Source organism: Cervus canadensis, chromosome 20 (genome assembly GCF_019320065.1).
Source record: "Cervus canadensis isolate Bull #8, Minnesota chromosome 20, ASM1932006v1, whole genome shotgun sequence".
NCBI lineage: Eukaryota > Metazoa > Chordata > Mammalia > Artiodactyla > Cervidae > Cervus > Cervus canadensis.
In genome coordinates, this window is record NC_057405.1 from 59,470,605 (window position 1) to 59,487,882 (window position 17,278).

Genomic DNA, 17,278 nt, shown 5'->3' on the forward strand with positions numbered 1-17,278 from the left:
AAATCCTCCTTTTTTTTTTTTTAAATATTAGTTATCTGTTGGAAGTTTTGGAACTCCCAAAAGTAGAACTGTATAACAAAAGAGGTAGACTTTTTTTGCTGCTTCTCCAGTTCTAAGCAGCTTTCAAAGCATCCCTAATCACAATGACAGTATTTAGGAACATAATATCATCCTCAAAGGCACAACCATTTATTTTTTTAGTACCATGTAAAACTCAGCAGTGGTCAAAAAGTTGGTATGGAGAGAAAATAAAAAACTAAAGCTATTAAGTGAAATTAAGCTTTTCTAGAAAACAAAATGACAGGATTTGATTAACCAGCTACATATTAGTTGGTACCAGATACAAAGTTAAAAAAATCAGATCATCTCAACTTCTCCAAAGTAGATCATTCACACAGAACTTTCAAGTGTGTAAGAAAACTGATTTCCTACCTGTGAACCCCTTGTCAGTACATGTAAAAACTGAATGCCAAAAAGTCTAGCCATTTCACTGGTTTTCCCAATTAGGTCCAGCTGTTCTAACATTTGGAGATTTCCACGGACACGGCTAATATAATGATCAACCATTTTCCATCTGTTAAAAGAGAATCCAAGCTATGAACATTTGGGAAAAATTTGGGTATTTGAAACTAGTACATTTTCATTATGCCAAAAACTACCTATTAAAAGTGAAGTTACTTTAGAAGGGAGTCATGATGGAGTCTTTAGCAAAATATGTTAAGGGTAGATAAAGATTAGAAAATTGCAGATATTTCAAGGGCATAAAACCTAGTGGAAATATGTAAAGTTCAAAACAGTACTTGTGATAAGGTGATAAGATTAATTATTTTCAATATTTTGCTTGATCTTACTCTGTTTTTGCATTGGCAAGCAGTAACATTCTCTTAGATGCCACTGCTGATGATGCAATAGTTACATAATTATAATTATTTTATCTATAGGCTTTTAAAGAACATGGAAGCTTTGAGTCATCACTGTTAATACCAGTCTCAAATAAAAGTATGCACTGGAGTCTTATGGGAAGAAATGGTAATTTGGTTGGTGGAGATTTAGAAAAATCAGGAAAATAATTTTAATGAGACCACACATAAGGTAAACAAATATGTCATATCAGTATTTCCTGTGAAAACTTAAACCTTGAAAACCTATTTACCCTACCTTTTTATAAATAAGCAAATAATAGGGCTTCCCTGGTGGCCAGTGGTAAAGAAGCCACCTGCCAATGCAGGAGACACAGGTTTGATCCTTGGGTTCAGAAGATCCTACATGCGGTGAGCAACTAAGCCCAAGTACCACAACTACTGAGCCTGTGCTCCAGAGCCCAGGAGTTGCAACTATTCAGTCCATGTGCTGCAACTACTGAAGCCTGCGCACCCTAGAGTCTGTGCTCCACAACAAGAGCAGACACCACAATGAGAAGCCTGTGCATGGCAACTAGAGAGTAGCCCCCTCTTGCCACAACTAGAGAAAGCCTGTGCAGCAATGAGGACCTAGTGCAGCCAAAAAAAGCAAACAACAAAAACCTTCACCAAAGTTATGAAAGAAGTTTTGATTTTAGTATTATGTTATTAGACTGTAAAAATGACTCAAAGATATATGATAAAGAATAAAACCTATTCATTTAAAGAATATTAAGTTTCAAATATATTGCAACTTTTAATTATGTGGTTTTTGAAACAAGATAGTCATATAATAGTTCAATAAAATTATTTAAAAAACTGTTCCTAAGACACATGATTAATTCATACAAAAAATGAGAAAATGAACATGAAAAGAAAAAAAAAAGAAATCACCCTATAATTAAAAAGATAATAAAAGTGTTAGTGAGGATGTAGAAAAATTATAACCCTCACACACTGCAGTGGGAATGTAAAATACTGCAGTTGCACTGGAAACAGTCTGGCAGTTCCTCAAATTGTTAAAAACAGAGATTTAACAGAGTATGATTGACCAATTCCACTCGTAAGGATATGTCCAAGAGGAATGGAAATATTCATTTACACCAAAACTTGTACAAATATTCATAACAGCATTTTCAAAATAGCCAAAATGTGCAAATAACTCAGGTGTCCATCAACTAATGAATGAGTAAGTAAAATGTGGTTTATACCCACACAATGGGATATTATTTGGTAAAAAAGGAAGTATTAACACATACTACAACATGAATGCATCTGGACTGTATATTCTGAAAGAGGCCAGTCACAAAAGGCAATATACTGTATGATTCCACTTATATGAAAGGTCAGGAACAGGCAAATTTATGGAGACAGAAAGTAAGTTAGTGGTTGCTTAAAATGGGCGTGGGGGGGAGGAGGTGGTGAAGAAGGGAGGGTTGGAGGGTGATGGCTAAGCGATGAAGGGTAATGGAAATATTCTAAAATTTATTGTGGTAATGGTTGCTCAACTTGAATACAATAAAAACCGCTGAACTGTACCCTTTAAATGGGTGAACAGTATGGTATGTGGGAGAATTACATCCAAATAAAACTGTTAAAAAGAATGAAGCAAACAAAAAAAAACCCCTTAAACTTTATTAATACTCAATTTTTAAAGTAAAATTAATAGAAATACTGTTCTGTAACTTGCATTTTTTACAATGTACTGTGACTATTTCTCCACATTTATGCATTTTTTATAGCTATTGAGTATACTATTGTATGGTTCTAACAATTTAGTGGATTTGTTGAGTATCTTTCATTTCTATAAACAATGCTGTGGTGAACATTTTTCTTTTGGCCACCCCACGTGGCATGTAGAATCTTAAGTTCCCCAACCAGGGATGAAACCCACACCCCCTGCAGTGGAAGCATGGAGTCCTAACCACTGGACCACCAGGGATGAGCATCTTTGTAGTTAAGTCTATGCATAGATGTTTAAATATTTCCTTAAGATAAATTCCTAGATTTGGTCTTTTTAATATGAAGTGACACACTGCTTTTCAGATAATCTTAATAATTTACATTCATACTAGTAAAGTGTTTCTATGCATCTTTGTCAACACTAGGGATTGCAATTTTAAAAATTATTTTAGTTTGACAGGCAAAAAAACTACAGCACACTTTAATATGTATTATTTTAGATCATTCATATAATCCTTCAATAATACATACAGCCAAATGTAAAGCTAAGATAATGCATATATGTGGATTCAGTCAATTCTTTTAAAATATATGAAGTCCAGTTTCTTGATTTTACTTGGCAAAAAGATACTTATCATCCTATGTTAACACCTAATTAGATGTAGCAAAATATACATTTAGAACACTCTAAGGTTTATAAACAAACCACTGAATGTAGTTACTAATGTTAAGTTTAATATCAAGTTTCATTTTATTTACTGGTATATAACTTCTAAGCTTCTATTTCTATAGGGCTTGGATCATAAGCTCAGTACTTTCTGTGATTTCACTTCGCTTCCTTGAGCTTCCTTAAAGGAGACTGGAGGACAAGTGCACATGCTCAGAAAGCAGTTACTCCAAATATAGCAAATTGTTTTTAAGGCTCAATCTTCCTATCCTCACCATCATATGGCCTTATAATTCAGTAAGCAGCTCTATTAATTTTAAGACTATGTTCTTTATTCAGATATTTTCTAAGCTTATTAACTATCCATTTTACCTTTAAAGAAAAGCAGAGGTGGAAACTTTCATTTCAGATTACAGAAGAGTAACTGGTACTAGACTAGCTCTCCTGGATAAAAGATTCAGGGTAATTGTTTCTGGGCAGTGACCCAATAGGCAGTGCAGGACAATGCTCCTTGAGAGAATGGAAACTGATATAAGATGAGCCTCAGGTTGCCTGGAGATAACTGCCTAAACCCAGTGCAGTATGCTAGGTCTGAGCAAAGTGTGGCTATACTGCTAAGCCGAGAAGATAAGAGTCTAGAGTTCAGGCAGGCTGTATCTGCAATCTGTGGAAAAGGGCATCTGTGCAAGGGGCAGGAGTTAGGAGTTAGTAATACAGATGGGGGTTTCTTGTGAGTGGCCCAGGGCTATGCTGAAAAATGAGCAGGGAGAGGCTTACTAGAGAGTAGCTCTGGAACCGAACTTGTATGACAGTGTTGTAGTTGAAGGTCTGGCCATGCCAGAGTGGAGAGACTTCATTAACCCCTTATGAACAATCTAAGCATTCAGCTGAGAGCTCAGAAAAACCATGTCTTGGGAGTAAGGCATAAAGGTCACTGCAGGCATACCTAAAACCAAGCACTAACAATAGGCCTGTGGGATAGAACATAGAGACCGAGTTTTGTCAACTTGGAGGGACTTAGCACTTTCAGCTTTCCAGAGATTCATCTTAACAAAGCATAAAAAGCAGGTATGCACAAGCTCAAGGTGATCAGCCAATAACTGAATTGCTGGCTGGAACAAAAATAAACATGCTTCAGAGGAGGATAATAAAAATCCAGAATCTGTACAACAGAACATCAGTACTATCCATTATATAATCATGCAAAGAAACAAAAAAACATGACCCACAGTGAAAAAGCAGTCAACAGAAACTAACACAGAGATGGCCAGGTGCTGAATTTAGAAATTATTTTCAAGATATGTTCAAAAATCTAAAGAAGAGATATTCAAAAAGTTAAAAGAAAAATACAGTCTTAATGAGTGGACGGGGAAATCAGCTGAATACAGAAACTATCAAAAGAAAAAACCAAATGAGAATGTGGGACTGAAAATAACTGAAATACAAAATTTACTGGTTGTTCTTAACAGCAGGTTGGTGACAACAGAAGAAAGTTAGTAAACTTAAAGATAGATCATTAGGGAAAAAATGAAGAAAAATGTACAGAGCCTGAAGGATCTGTGGGACACTGTCAGTTAGTATAATATACAGAGTAAATTATGGAAAATAAAGGCAAAAAGAAAAAAACTTGAAAACAGCCAGGAAAATATAATTCTGCTTCAGATGCAGAAAGCTGCAAAAGCATGTCATTCCAGTCTAACAATGATAAAAACCTGGATAATATACAAAATTGTAAGTTTAACTGAAGCCAAAAGTAAGTTGAGGTTGTAAAAGAATCAGGTGAACTAAATTTCATAGTTTCAAACCCTTTGAAGGATAGACAGGACACATAACATATTTCATCTTTGGTAGAGAACAGGAGGGAGAGGCAACTGTCATAAAAGCAGGTAAGAAGGAAACAGTTAACGTGTTATTAAATTCTTAAAGATCATGTATGAGCCAGCATGACTAGAATCACTGGAAGCCCTAGACACTAGGGCAGGGCACACAGGAATGAAACCTTGCAACTTCCTCCAACCCTTCTCTCACATGAAACCTTGAGCTGCTGTGGGACCAGGAGGAAACTCTCCAATCCTTAGGGTTTATGCAGAGATTCACTATCTTTGGGAAAAGAAGAGATGCCAAAGATGTCTCTGGCTGGGAGAAGGTTGGTAGTAAAAGCTGCACTAGAGGGAAGGGGCAGGAAACCTCCCCTGTTCCAACTGTGAGCCTTGTACCAAGTACAAGCAGCAGTTGTTTACCACTAGGAAAGGGGAAAGAAACATTCCCACCATAGCTTTCAGGCAAAGAAACACCACTGCAGAGGCAGGAGTAGAAGTGTAAGCCCTTTTCCTCTGTGAGAGAGTCAGGAAACCTGCTTGGACCAGGACCTGGCAGTGATGCAAAGCGGAGGTCCATCGCCATGGTGGGACGAGCAGGAATGCTGAAGAAGCCTCATCCCCAGGGCCTAGGAGAACAGGAACTCTCAAAGACTAACTCTGGGCCTGGGGAAGTGAATAAACCCGTCTTCACTCTGAGCCTGTGTTCTCTGTGTACAGAGTAACAGCAGCAGCAGCCATCCACTCATTAAGCCTGACTTTTCCATACACTGGAAAAAGGAGAATGACTGTTGAATCCTCATCAGAAATAATGAAGGCCACAGGAAAAGGGAAGAAAATCTTTAGAGCAGTGAAAGAAAAAGAAATCTCAACTCCAGAGTTAGTGAAAATATCATTCAAATATAAGGGTGAGATGAAGACATTTTCAGATAAATAAAGGTGAGAGAATTTGTGTCCAGCAGTCTTGCACTAGAAGAACTGAAAAGAAAACAATTCAGCAGCTTCTTAAAAGATTAAACATGCTAATCACGTGACCTGGCAATTTCATTCCTAGAGAAATGAAAACGTATGCATATAGTTTTATTCACAATAGCCTCAAACCAGAAACAACTCAACTGTCCCTCAACAGGTGACTGGGTAAACTGTGGTATCCTCATACAAATGAATATTATTCATTAATATAAATAGGAACAAACTCTGGTTTGTGCAACATGGTTGAATCTCAAAAAACACGCTGAGTTTCTTAAAAGAAGACAGACACAAAAGGGTAGTCTGTAAATAATTCTAGTAATACAAAGTTCTAAAACTGCAAAGCTAATCTATAGTAATAGAAATTCAATTTGTACTTATGTGGGTGGTTAAGGAATAGTTAGATTAATGACAGAGCTGTGTATGAGAATTTTCTGGGTGTTAGAAATGTTCTTTATCTTGATTGGGGTAGCGATTACAGGGGGTATACATTTTTCAAAGTCACTGCACAATATACTTTAAATGTGTAGATTTTATTGTATATAAATTATACTCCAGTAATAGGGTTTCCCTGATAGCTCAGCTGGTAAATAATCCGCCTGCAGTGCAGCCGAGACCCAGGTTCAATTCGTGGGTCAGGAAGATCCCCTGGAGAAGGGATAGGCTACCCACTCCAGTATTCTTGGGCTTCCCTTGTGGCTCAGCTGGTCAAGAATCCACCTGCAATGCAGGAGACCTGGGTTTGATCCCTGGTTGGGAAGATCCCCTGGAGAAGGGAAAGGCTACCCATTCCAGTATTCTGGTCTAGAGAATTCCATGGGCTGTATAGACCATGGGGTCGCAAAGAGTTGGACACAACTGACTGACTTCCACTTTCACTACTGATTTTTAAAAAGAGATATTATCCTCTTCAGAGTTATAAAACATTACCTGTATAGATCTGTCTTGTTATCAAACCAATCTGATAAGACTCGCAAAGTAAAGAGTGGAAAACGCTGATGAAGAACATGAAAGCTCACATTTTCAAAGGTGTAGTTATTTAGAGCCACCTAGGGGAAAAAAAAAAGAAAAACTCCATTATAATGACACTCATACTTTCACACGAATTGGTTTCTAAAAGATTCTAAATATTATTTCTAATTTTTCATATGATATGAAAGCTACTTGTAAAAATAATCTGTTATAATTTAATCACAATTAATTTAAAACTGTGTAGACACAGCCTACTGGACAGAAATGTTTGTACTAAAGTAACATTTAATTGGAAAAATAATCAGACCTGTAAGATTCAACGTGGTCATACAATACTTACCTTAGAGGTCCCAGTTCTCGTCACTCCTGTTTATATCTCGCAAGCACAAACACTGACAAACAGGTGATCATCAAGCAGGTTAGCTTTCTGTTCTTGCCACACTTACTTTCCGGTCCTGGATGACAGGCTGATTACATGCTCCCACAGACTCCAGAATGAGCTACCTAGTTAAAGGCAGGCGTTCATCCTGCTCCCAAGAACTACATCAGTACTAAGCCCCAATACACGGACATTATAGAGTCACTTAACTTCATTCCAAAGCAAAAGATGAAAAAGAAATGGCAGAAATGTTTCTTTATCTTCAAAATATGTAAGTGAAAGCTGTGTTACTGGGAAAAGAATACTGGAAAAGGGTCCAAATTCATAAAAACATCTACCTCTAGCTAGATGACCTCTCATAAATACCTACAAGACACAGCAATCTAGACAAAGACAGTTATTTCACTGTAAATGAAAATTAGGGAATCAACAGTCACCATTCTTAAGGCAGCTTGAGGTTGTGAGGAACAGTTCAAATAGCACTTCACATTTGTATATTACAATTTTAAAATACTTTCTTTTCTACCTCTACAATCCAACAAGTATAAAACAGAGACTGAACATTAAGCTCATCTCAGTTCAGTGACCCAAACTGGTCTCACTTTATCTACAATTTCTATCAATCTCCAGAAAAACAGCACCAAAGTATGGCATATTTCATGGAGTGTGTGTATGTAACTTATACTTGGATACACAGACTTTTAAACTTTGGGATGAGCCTATTTATTATAAAGTCACCAGTATAAAACAGGTACTAACACATTATCTTGGAAGTAAATTACTACTATTTTTACAAAAATTGGTATTGCCCTTGAGTGCTTCCCTTAAAAATAAATAACTCATTATCAAATCCCCATACTTGAATGACTCTTCTACATGTTAATGAATATTTTAATTTAGTTTAAAAATTTTTTCTATTTAGTTTCATAGAAAATGGAACCAAACATCTGACCTCAGGGAGTTACATGATTACCTAATATGGAGTACAGCACTTCAGACCAAACCAATACTTCTGCTAGAGTATACATCATCATTAAAACAAGCAAAAAATCTCTCCAGAAAAGATAACCTTGCAGCTCTTTCATTATGGGAAGACTTGAAGTCTGCCATGTAAGTTGATCTATAAGGATTAACTGGGAGATTCTGTGATCTCAAACTACACTTAAGTAAAATTTTAGAAATTGGTCTGTAATACCTGAGGCAGATGGCAGACCTATATTCTGAGTTGATTTTATTTCAGATAGATTAAAATAGATAAAATAGTTTATTTCATAAATTGGACTAAGGCTAAAATATTATAACCTTGAAGCACCCACTCTACTTTGGGTCTTATTAGTGTCACAGAAGTGTGAAAATGCTCAGCTATAATCCCAGCTATAAGTAAAAGGAAAGAAACATGAACTCTAAAATTAAGATACTTGGAATGTTCCCAATCTTTAGAGTGGTTTACTCCACAAGTTGACATATGAATCTAAAAGTAAGAATTAGGAGTTTGTTATTTGTTTTAGAAGGCAATCTAAGTGAGTTAAACATTGGAATAATGTACTATGTACAACAGATCAAAGCCAGAACTAATATAAAGGAAGAAAGTATTGCAGTCCTTGGCCATTTATTTACTGATAAAGGAATCGGCTGATAAGAGGTATGGTTACACTTTTCCATTCATAGAGTCAATGGGCAATATACAATGGTTAGTCACTTCAGAAACAAATTCCTCAGAATGTGGAGAGGCATTCAGAGAATCACTGCAGAGGAGCCAGGAAATAAAGAGGAAAGGGACAAAGTGGAAGGAGACAATGAGGAAGTGCCTGGGCCCTATTATCCTATCACCTTGCCCTCAGTTGTTCCTCACTTCCCCAGAGTCTTCAATTAAAAGTTCTGATTGACATAAATTTTATACAGAAATGCCAGGCTGGATGAAGCACAAGCTGGAATCAAGATTGCCAGGAGAAATATCAATAACCTCAGATATGCAGATGACACCACCCTTATGCCAGAAAGCAAAGAAGAACTAAAGAGCCTCTTGATCAAAGTGAAAGAGGAAAGTATAAAAGTTGGCTTAAAGCTCAACATTCAGAAAACAAAGATCATGGCATCTGGTCCCATCACTTCATGGGAAATAGATGGAGAAACAATGGAAAGAGTGACAGACTTTATTTTGGGGGCTCCAAAATCATTGCAGATGGTGACTGCAGCCATGAAATTAAAAGACGCTTGCTCCTTGGAAGAAAAGTTATGACCAACGTAGACAGCATATTAAAAAGCAGAGATATTACTTTGCCAACAAAGGTCTGTCTAGTCAAGGCTATGGTTTTTCCAGTAGTCATGTATGGATATGAGAGTTGGACGGTGAAGAAAGCTGAGTGCCGCAGAATTGATGCTTTTGAACTGTGGTGTTGGGGAAGACTCTTGGGAGTCCCTTGGACAGCAAGGAGATCCAACCAGTCCATCCTAAAGGAAATCAGTCCTGAATATAAACTCCTATACTTTGGCCACCTGATGTGAAGAGCTGACTCATTTGGAAAGACCCTGATGTTGGGAAAGATTGAAGGTGGGAGGAGAAGGGGACGACAGAGGATGAGATGGCTGGATGGCATCACTGACTCAATGGACATGAGTTTGAGTAGGTGAGTTGGTGATGGACAGGGAGGCCTGGTGTGCTGCAGTCCATTGGGTCACAAAGAGTCGGACACGACTGAGCGATTGAACTGAACTGAACACAAATTTATAGTGAACCCATGAATTTTAATGTATGTATACATCCATGTAACCACCACATAGATGAAGAAATTTCTAGGGCACTGGAAGGCTGCCTTGTGCCCTTTCCCACACAGTATTCATCAAAGTTATAGACTAGGCTTGTTCATTTTAAAACTTCGTATTTCCATACTTTAAATGGAAACATTTAATATGTACTATAATTTATCTGGTTTCTTTTGTCAAATTTACCTTTGAGATTCAATAGCCGTTCAATGTGACAATATTCCATCGTTCTTTAATGCTGGGTGGTATTCTTTCATTACAGCTGCTTACCCTACACCTACTACACACCAATTATTGGTGACAAGTCTATCTCCCAGAGTGTTCTTTGACACCAGGAACATCTCTGTACCTCCTTCCCACTCACTCCTCACTCTGCACCAAGACTCAACAGTGATCTGTCTTTCCTCAAAATGTATATATCATTTATGTTTCATTTGGCTCCTATACGCCTGTAGGGTCTATCAAAACCATATATATGGGAGATATGTGTATACATACACATCACTGCCTGCCCCCACACTCATTTCAAATATGCTCTTTGTCCTCAGAGAACTTATTATCTGACTACTCCTCCTTAGCATCTGATTCCTCTGTCTGTTTCTCAAAATGTTTTCATTCACAAAAACACTATGCTTGCGTCAACCCTGCTGGCTCTCTCCATTTACTTCTTGGTGAGCGCATCCACACTCTAACGTGACTTCCAAGGCTGTACCTCTCATCCACTCTACCCCACAATTGGGACTTTCCTACTTAAATGCCTGCTGAGTATATTTATGTGGATACATGACTGATACCTCATGCTCATTATTCTTAATCTTCAGTTTCCCATCTAAACGTGATCTTAAACCATCTATGTCGGAACCCTGATAATCATTCTCGACATATCTTCCTCTTCATCTTTCTGTACATCCAATTCTTGCATACTCTCTAAACGGTTTTGTGAATCCTGCTATCACTGTCAACTTTCATTTGAGGTATTACAATAATGTTCTTACTGGTTTCCTTACCTCTGGTCTTCTCCCCTTCTACACTACCACTTCTCCCCTTCTACACTACCACTTCTGAGAGGCTTCTCTCAGAAAAGCCTCTGAGAGAAAATCACATCAGTGCCTCTGTATCACCTTAACCAACCCAACGATCATACTCTGAGACCTGTGATTACCAGTAATTGTATCCTCTCCATAATTTCATGCAACCCATCCTCTTAACACTGTCTCCTTCTGGTTTACTCCCCTTGGTGCCTTGACCTCTTTGCTCCTAACCTAGCTCAATTTCAATAGTCAGTTATCATAATCCTAACCTCACACTAACATTTGGTTCTCTGCCCCCTCCTGCTTCTTTTGTAATTAATTCAATTTTAGTAAAGCCGTAATTCTTTGCCTGCAAGCTGTGCTCAAATCTAAACCTCTGTTACTCTGCACTTGTATCTGTGAATCTGAACACAGTAGGCAGGTATCACTTTACTTTCCTGATGCAAATCTCAATTGGGTAGTCAATGCCTAGCTTCTGTATTTTCTTTTTTTTTTTGTATTTTCTTAATTAACCACTCTCAAATTCTCCTAGATGACACTTCTCTCTTCAAACCCAAAGAGGCCCTCCACACTGCTCATTCTCAGCTGAAAACAGTGCTTCTTATTTCACAGAGAAAACTGAAGCAGGGGCTTCCCTTGTGGCTCAGTAGTAAAGAATTTGCCTGCCAATGCAGGAGTCATGGGTTTGATCCCTGACCTGAGGAGAACCCACATGCCGTGGAGCAACTAATTCCATGCGCCACAACTATTGAGCCTGTGCTCCGCAAGGAGGCGCCACCACGAGAAACCTGCATGCCACAATCAAGAGTAACCCCCGCTCGCTGCAACTAGAGAAAAGCTCAAGCAGCAACAAAGACCCAGCACAGCCAACAGTAAATAAAATTTTAAAAATTATTAGAAAAAAGAAAACTGAAGCAACGAGAGCTTACACAAATTCTCACCCTCACATGAACCCACCTAACTATATCTGCAACAATAGTCTGCCTCCCTGCCTGCTAAAATAGAGGAAACAGCTATACCCTTAATCTTAATTTCATATGAAACTTAACTGGATCTATATCTAAAACAGATCTGTCCAGATCCGTGCACTAGAGATAGCATTCTGTAATAGCTATTGAAGTGAATCAGTTCACTATTTGTTGAAACTGATCTATTTCCAACCTACTTTGCAAATTCCTGAAAAGCCTGGATTAAGTTGATATCTAGAAGTTTTCTAAATAAAATCCTTTGGGGGAAGAGTCATTTATTCTTTCATTCATGCAGTCAACAAGTATATCATGAGTACTATTAAGAGGCACTTTGTTACTGAGGATTCAAGAGTCTAGAGGGAATAGCAGTAATTCTATGTTAAAGTTATGCAGGACAGTGAAAACTATTAATAGTATATTAAAAAAATAAAATAAATTTTAAATCCAAAGTAACATTTTAAAAAAAGATATCCATTCAGCTATAAATTGTACCTGGGTGGTGCAACTGTTGTTGAGGTATCCTAGAAAGAATAAGGGGATTTCACTTTACAAACTCTTCTGTTTTTTAAAAATATAAAATATAAATCATTTTTAATAAAGAATATATTAAAAATAAATATAAAGATTAAAGAAAACAATAATAGAGTTAGAAATAGCTGAGTGCCATAGGGAGATACAAAGAAATAAAGATAAAAAGGAGCTTCTGGAACTGTTTAAATCCAGAAAAAAATAGTCTAAGGGCCTCTAATATAAAGAAATTCTTAGGGCCAAAATCATAACCCTTAAAGTTCTGTACAACTTGAGATACAAGACAATACTTCCCACAAGTGTACTCAGAATTTCGTGGAAATTTCCAAATTGCCAAGAGTACTTTGGGTTAGGAAAAAAAGTGATAATCTAATTTGGCTCATCTAGGAAAGTTTGGGGAGACTGGGATAAATTACCCTACTCATAACTTTCTCACAGTTGTTCCTCACAGATACAAAAAAAGAGCAGAGACGTTATATATTCAGCCTAGAATTAGAGAAAGTCCTTGACCTTGAATTTTCCCTAAGGACTAAAGAAAGTTCTGAACTTTGAAAAAATACTTACTCTTTAAATTGTGAGTTTTAAGCTAATAACTTATAATTGTTAGAGCTGCCTTTTGAATCTTCAGGAATGAAAAGACCCCTAAAACTAAGACTCAATAATTTAATTTTGTGTTTTTATACTTATGTGTTCATTCCAGGCAATATCAGAGACTGAAGTCTGAAATACATAATAGAATATACGAAACAAATGCCTCATAATCTCTGTACCTTTCACATCCTGTGCCGTGTCACTAGGGATTGCAGCTGACCCTTGAACAATACAGGGGTTAGGATCACTGACCCTCATGCAGTTGAAAAATCTGTGTATAACTTTACAGTTAGCTCTTCATGTCTGCATATCTGCATTGCAGATTCAACCAACCTGCAGATTGTATGATACTGTAGTATGTATTTATTGGGGAAAAAAATTCATCAGTAAGTGGATCTGTTCAGTTCAAAGCTGTTGTTTAAGGGTCAATTGTATTTTTGAAATCACTGGGGCATTATTGTGCTGACAATATTTTAGGAAGAAACAACAGGATAAAATTATCCTCAAGTAGATAAATATATGGTACATTTTCAAGTTAGATAAAATGTGAGCATAACTTCAGGTCTATGTTGCAGAGAGAAAATAAAAATGGGAAGGCTTTCCTGGTGGCTCAGTGGCTAAAAAAAAATCTGCCTGCTAATAATGCAGGAGACACAAGTTCCATTGCTGGTCCGGGAAGATCCCACATGCTACAGAACAACTAAGCCTGTGTGCCACAACTACTGAGCCTGTGCTTGAGAGCCTGGGAAGCGCAACTACTGAAGGCTTTGTGCCCTAGAGCCCGAGCTCTGCAACGAGTGACCATGAAGCCCTCCCACCTCAACTAGAGAGGAGCCCACACTCACAGCAACTAGAGAAAAGCTCGAGCAGCAAAGAAGACCCAGCAAAGCCTTAAATAAATGAATGAATAAATAAGATTATTTTTAAAAACAAGAATACCTAAATTTGATATAAAGACTGTATTTCCTTATCTGGAAGAATTACTGTGTGACAGGTCCCAAAAGAATTGCAGAGAACATGCCTGGAAATACAAGTTTTTTTTTCATTTATTTTTATTAGTTGGAGGCTAATTACTTTACAAATACAAATTTTTATATATACCTGGAAGAGCCAGAAAAGATCACAACAAATAATAAATGTACAATAGAAACAGAACACAGTTTCAAAAGGAAGTAATTGAAGAATAGAATCCTCTTTAAAATGTAAACATTTTATCTGATATTATAAGTCCAAAATCTGAGAATAGACCAATTTATTGTAGATATCTTTTTTCTTACATTTTTGGTGAAAGAGTGACTGCATATTAGTAAGAGAGTTTCATATTACCAAAATTCCTTATCTGCGTCTCCAAAGACTCAACTGGAACGTGCTATTAACTATTTCCAAGTACTGTCTTTCCAGTATTTCTTGTTGAGTTGCTAAGTTGTGTCCGACTCTTTTGTGACCCCATGGACTAGCCAGGTAGGCTCCTCTGCCCGTGGGATTTCCCAGGAAGGGATACTAAGGTGGGTTGCTATTTCCTTCTCCAGGGGATCTCCCTGACCCAGGGATCAAACCCATGTCTCCTGCATTGGCAAGTGGATTCTTTACCACTGAGCCACGAGGGAAGTCCCTTTCTAATTCACCTAGGCTTTTTTTTTTCATTTATTTTTATTAGTTGGAGGCTAATTACTTCACCTAGGCTTTAAATATCCTAATTTCAAAAAGTTCTTTCCCATGTCTACACTAAATTTTTCTTACTGTAATAAATTAAAAAGGCCAAGTTGAGTTTATCTGGCCTTGTGTAAAAATGATTTAAGAGCAAAAAGTGATGAAATTATATAACATTCCATACATACAGGATAACATTTTATGACAGCTATAGACCTATATAGCCAATGCTATTTGTGCTCAGACAGAAACAGGGAAAAAATCATCAATAATGAAGTTAAGTACTTTTATAGCTTTGCATTTTAGAAAGTAGTTTTTGTTTTTGAAACTCTTAAGTATAATAAAAGTAATTCACAAAGAAGCATACACTACATAGGAAGCTACACTAATGTTCTGTAATGATTAAATCATTATATTGATCTAATCTCTTACTTCCAAACCAAATTTCAGATAAAGTACCTTACCTCATTTCTCATGATTCTCCAAAGATTTAGTGTAATTCGGCCAACAATATTTATCTCACTCATTGTATCTGATCCATACTCATCTCTTTCGGCTGCAAATCTATTCTCAATTTTGTCATCTATAGAAATGAATACAGACTGCATCAGGACTCACAGAAATCAAATTTCCAAGCAAACCATAAGAAAATGAGAATAATAAAAATGAAGATTAAGGATTAAATGTAATTCACAGTTTATTTTGTGTTAGACTTAAGAGAATATCATTTTGATAGGTTCTTCTGTCCTCTTTAAGTTATAAAAGAATTTTGTGAAATAAACGTATCTTAAAACTACATATTAACAATAAAACATATATACACACACATGTATTTTTAAAATAAATCCTTTTCTCTTTAAATATGATAATTACTGGTGCTACTGTTATGAATACCTAATATCACATCACTCTTTGGTGTTTGGATGAAAAATATTTATTATGTAACTGGTCATTTCTTGCAAAAAAATGGTAGAATTTTTAACCTAAACAATTCTCCGAAAATTTGTTGACATTAATTAATGACGTTTGTACTGAGGATGAAATTTTATTAATTATATACAGAGAACTAGTTGAAGAATACCTCGTATAGCATATAGACTTCTGAGTTTAGTTTCTAAGTGATGATTATATCTAGAATAGAAATCAAAATGTGTTTCTAGTATATAACACTGGGTATAAATGAATGTTGTTGATTAGAGGCTCTGGAATAATAAGTATATTCATCAACTCAATGGACATGAGTTTGAGCAAACTCCAGGAGATAGTGAAGGACAAGGAAACCTGGTGTGCTGCAAGTCCATGGGGTCGCAAAGAGTCAGACACGACTTAGCAACTGAACAACAACGGTATCTGAATGTCTGTTGAGTCCAAGAACTTTACTAACATTATTTTATTTTAAAACAGCTACGTTATTATGTTTGTACTATAGTGCAAAATAAAAATTATACTTTCTACTCAGAAATGTTTTATCTTGCCCCAGGTCATGTAGTAACAAAAACTAGCATTCTAAACCTGGGTTAGTTGATTATAAAGACCATGTAGACACACCTACTGCTCTTCTTTATTTTAGAGACATAGTGCTTAAAAGATTTTTTCAAGTGTTTAGCATAGTGATTTAGTATGTTTGCAGATTATATTCCACTATAGTTTATTACAAGATAATGGGTATAATTTCCTGTGCTATACTGCATGAAACTAACACAATATTATAAATCAATTTAAAAAAAGGTTTCAATTTAACACCTACACAATGTTTATTATGTTCTCAGGCACTGTTCTCAGTGTTTTACAATCACCCTATGAGATAAGTTCCATTACATCCCCATTTTACAGATGAACAAACTGAAGTTATCAATAGGTTAAGTAACCTATCCTGTTGGACATCCAAATCCTGTTGGCCAGGGCTTGAACCCAGGTAGTCTTTCTGCAGAATGAACTCTTTACCACTAGTGCTCTTTGCTATGCCTCCTTAAATCATGCCCTTTCTACGGTTTCACGCCACCTCATAAATGGTTTCAGTAATGTTCTAAAAGGACAGGAAGTTTCATTCATTATTCTGAAGTCATATACCTCATTACAAATTAATCAACTAGTAAGTGCACTAAACACTCATGCTACCTATCCTCAATGTTCAGAACCCTATCCCCAATGAAATGATGAAAAAACTGAAATATATCACTATTCCTTGCTCAAGGGACAAAAGCAGCTACAAAAAATTAATTCCATGAAAAGCTAAAAGCAGCTATCTTTTTATCCTAAGATTTTGCAAAGCTCAAAATATTGCTGTCCTTGAATCTTCTAGTTCCAACCCTTCTCTTTCTATTTACCAACACATTGGATATTTTGTTGACTTCATAACCC

General features: G+C 36.5%; 1 protein-coding gene across 3 annotated transcripts in view; it reads right to left on the reverse strand.

The window, feature by feature from the left end:
* Positions 1-17,278, reverse strand: part of REV3L (REV3 like, DNA directed polymerase zeta catalytic subunit) — a 174,829-nt gene that overhangs the window by 32,186 nt on the left and 125,365 nt on the right. For all 3 annotated transcript variants that reach the window (XM_043439689.1, XM_043439688.1, XM_043439690.1), the window contains 3 exons: positions 15,382-15,500; positions 6,966-7,084; positions 433-574 (listed from right to left, as the gene is read on the reverse strand). In XM_043439689.1, coding sequence (XP_043295624.1) covers positions 433-574; positions 6,966-7,084; positions 15,382-15,500 — 380 coding nt within the window. The remainder of the gene's footprint in view (positions 1-432; positions 575-6,965; positions 7,085-15,381; positions 15,501-17,278) is intronic.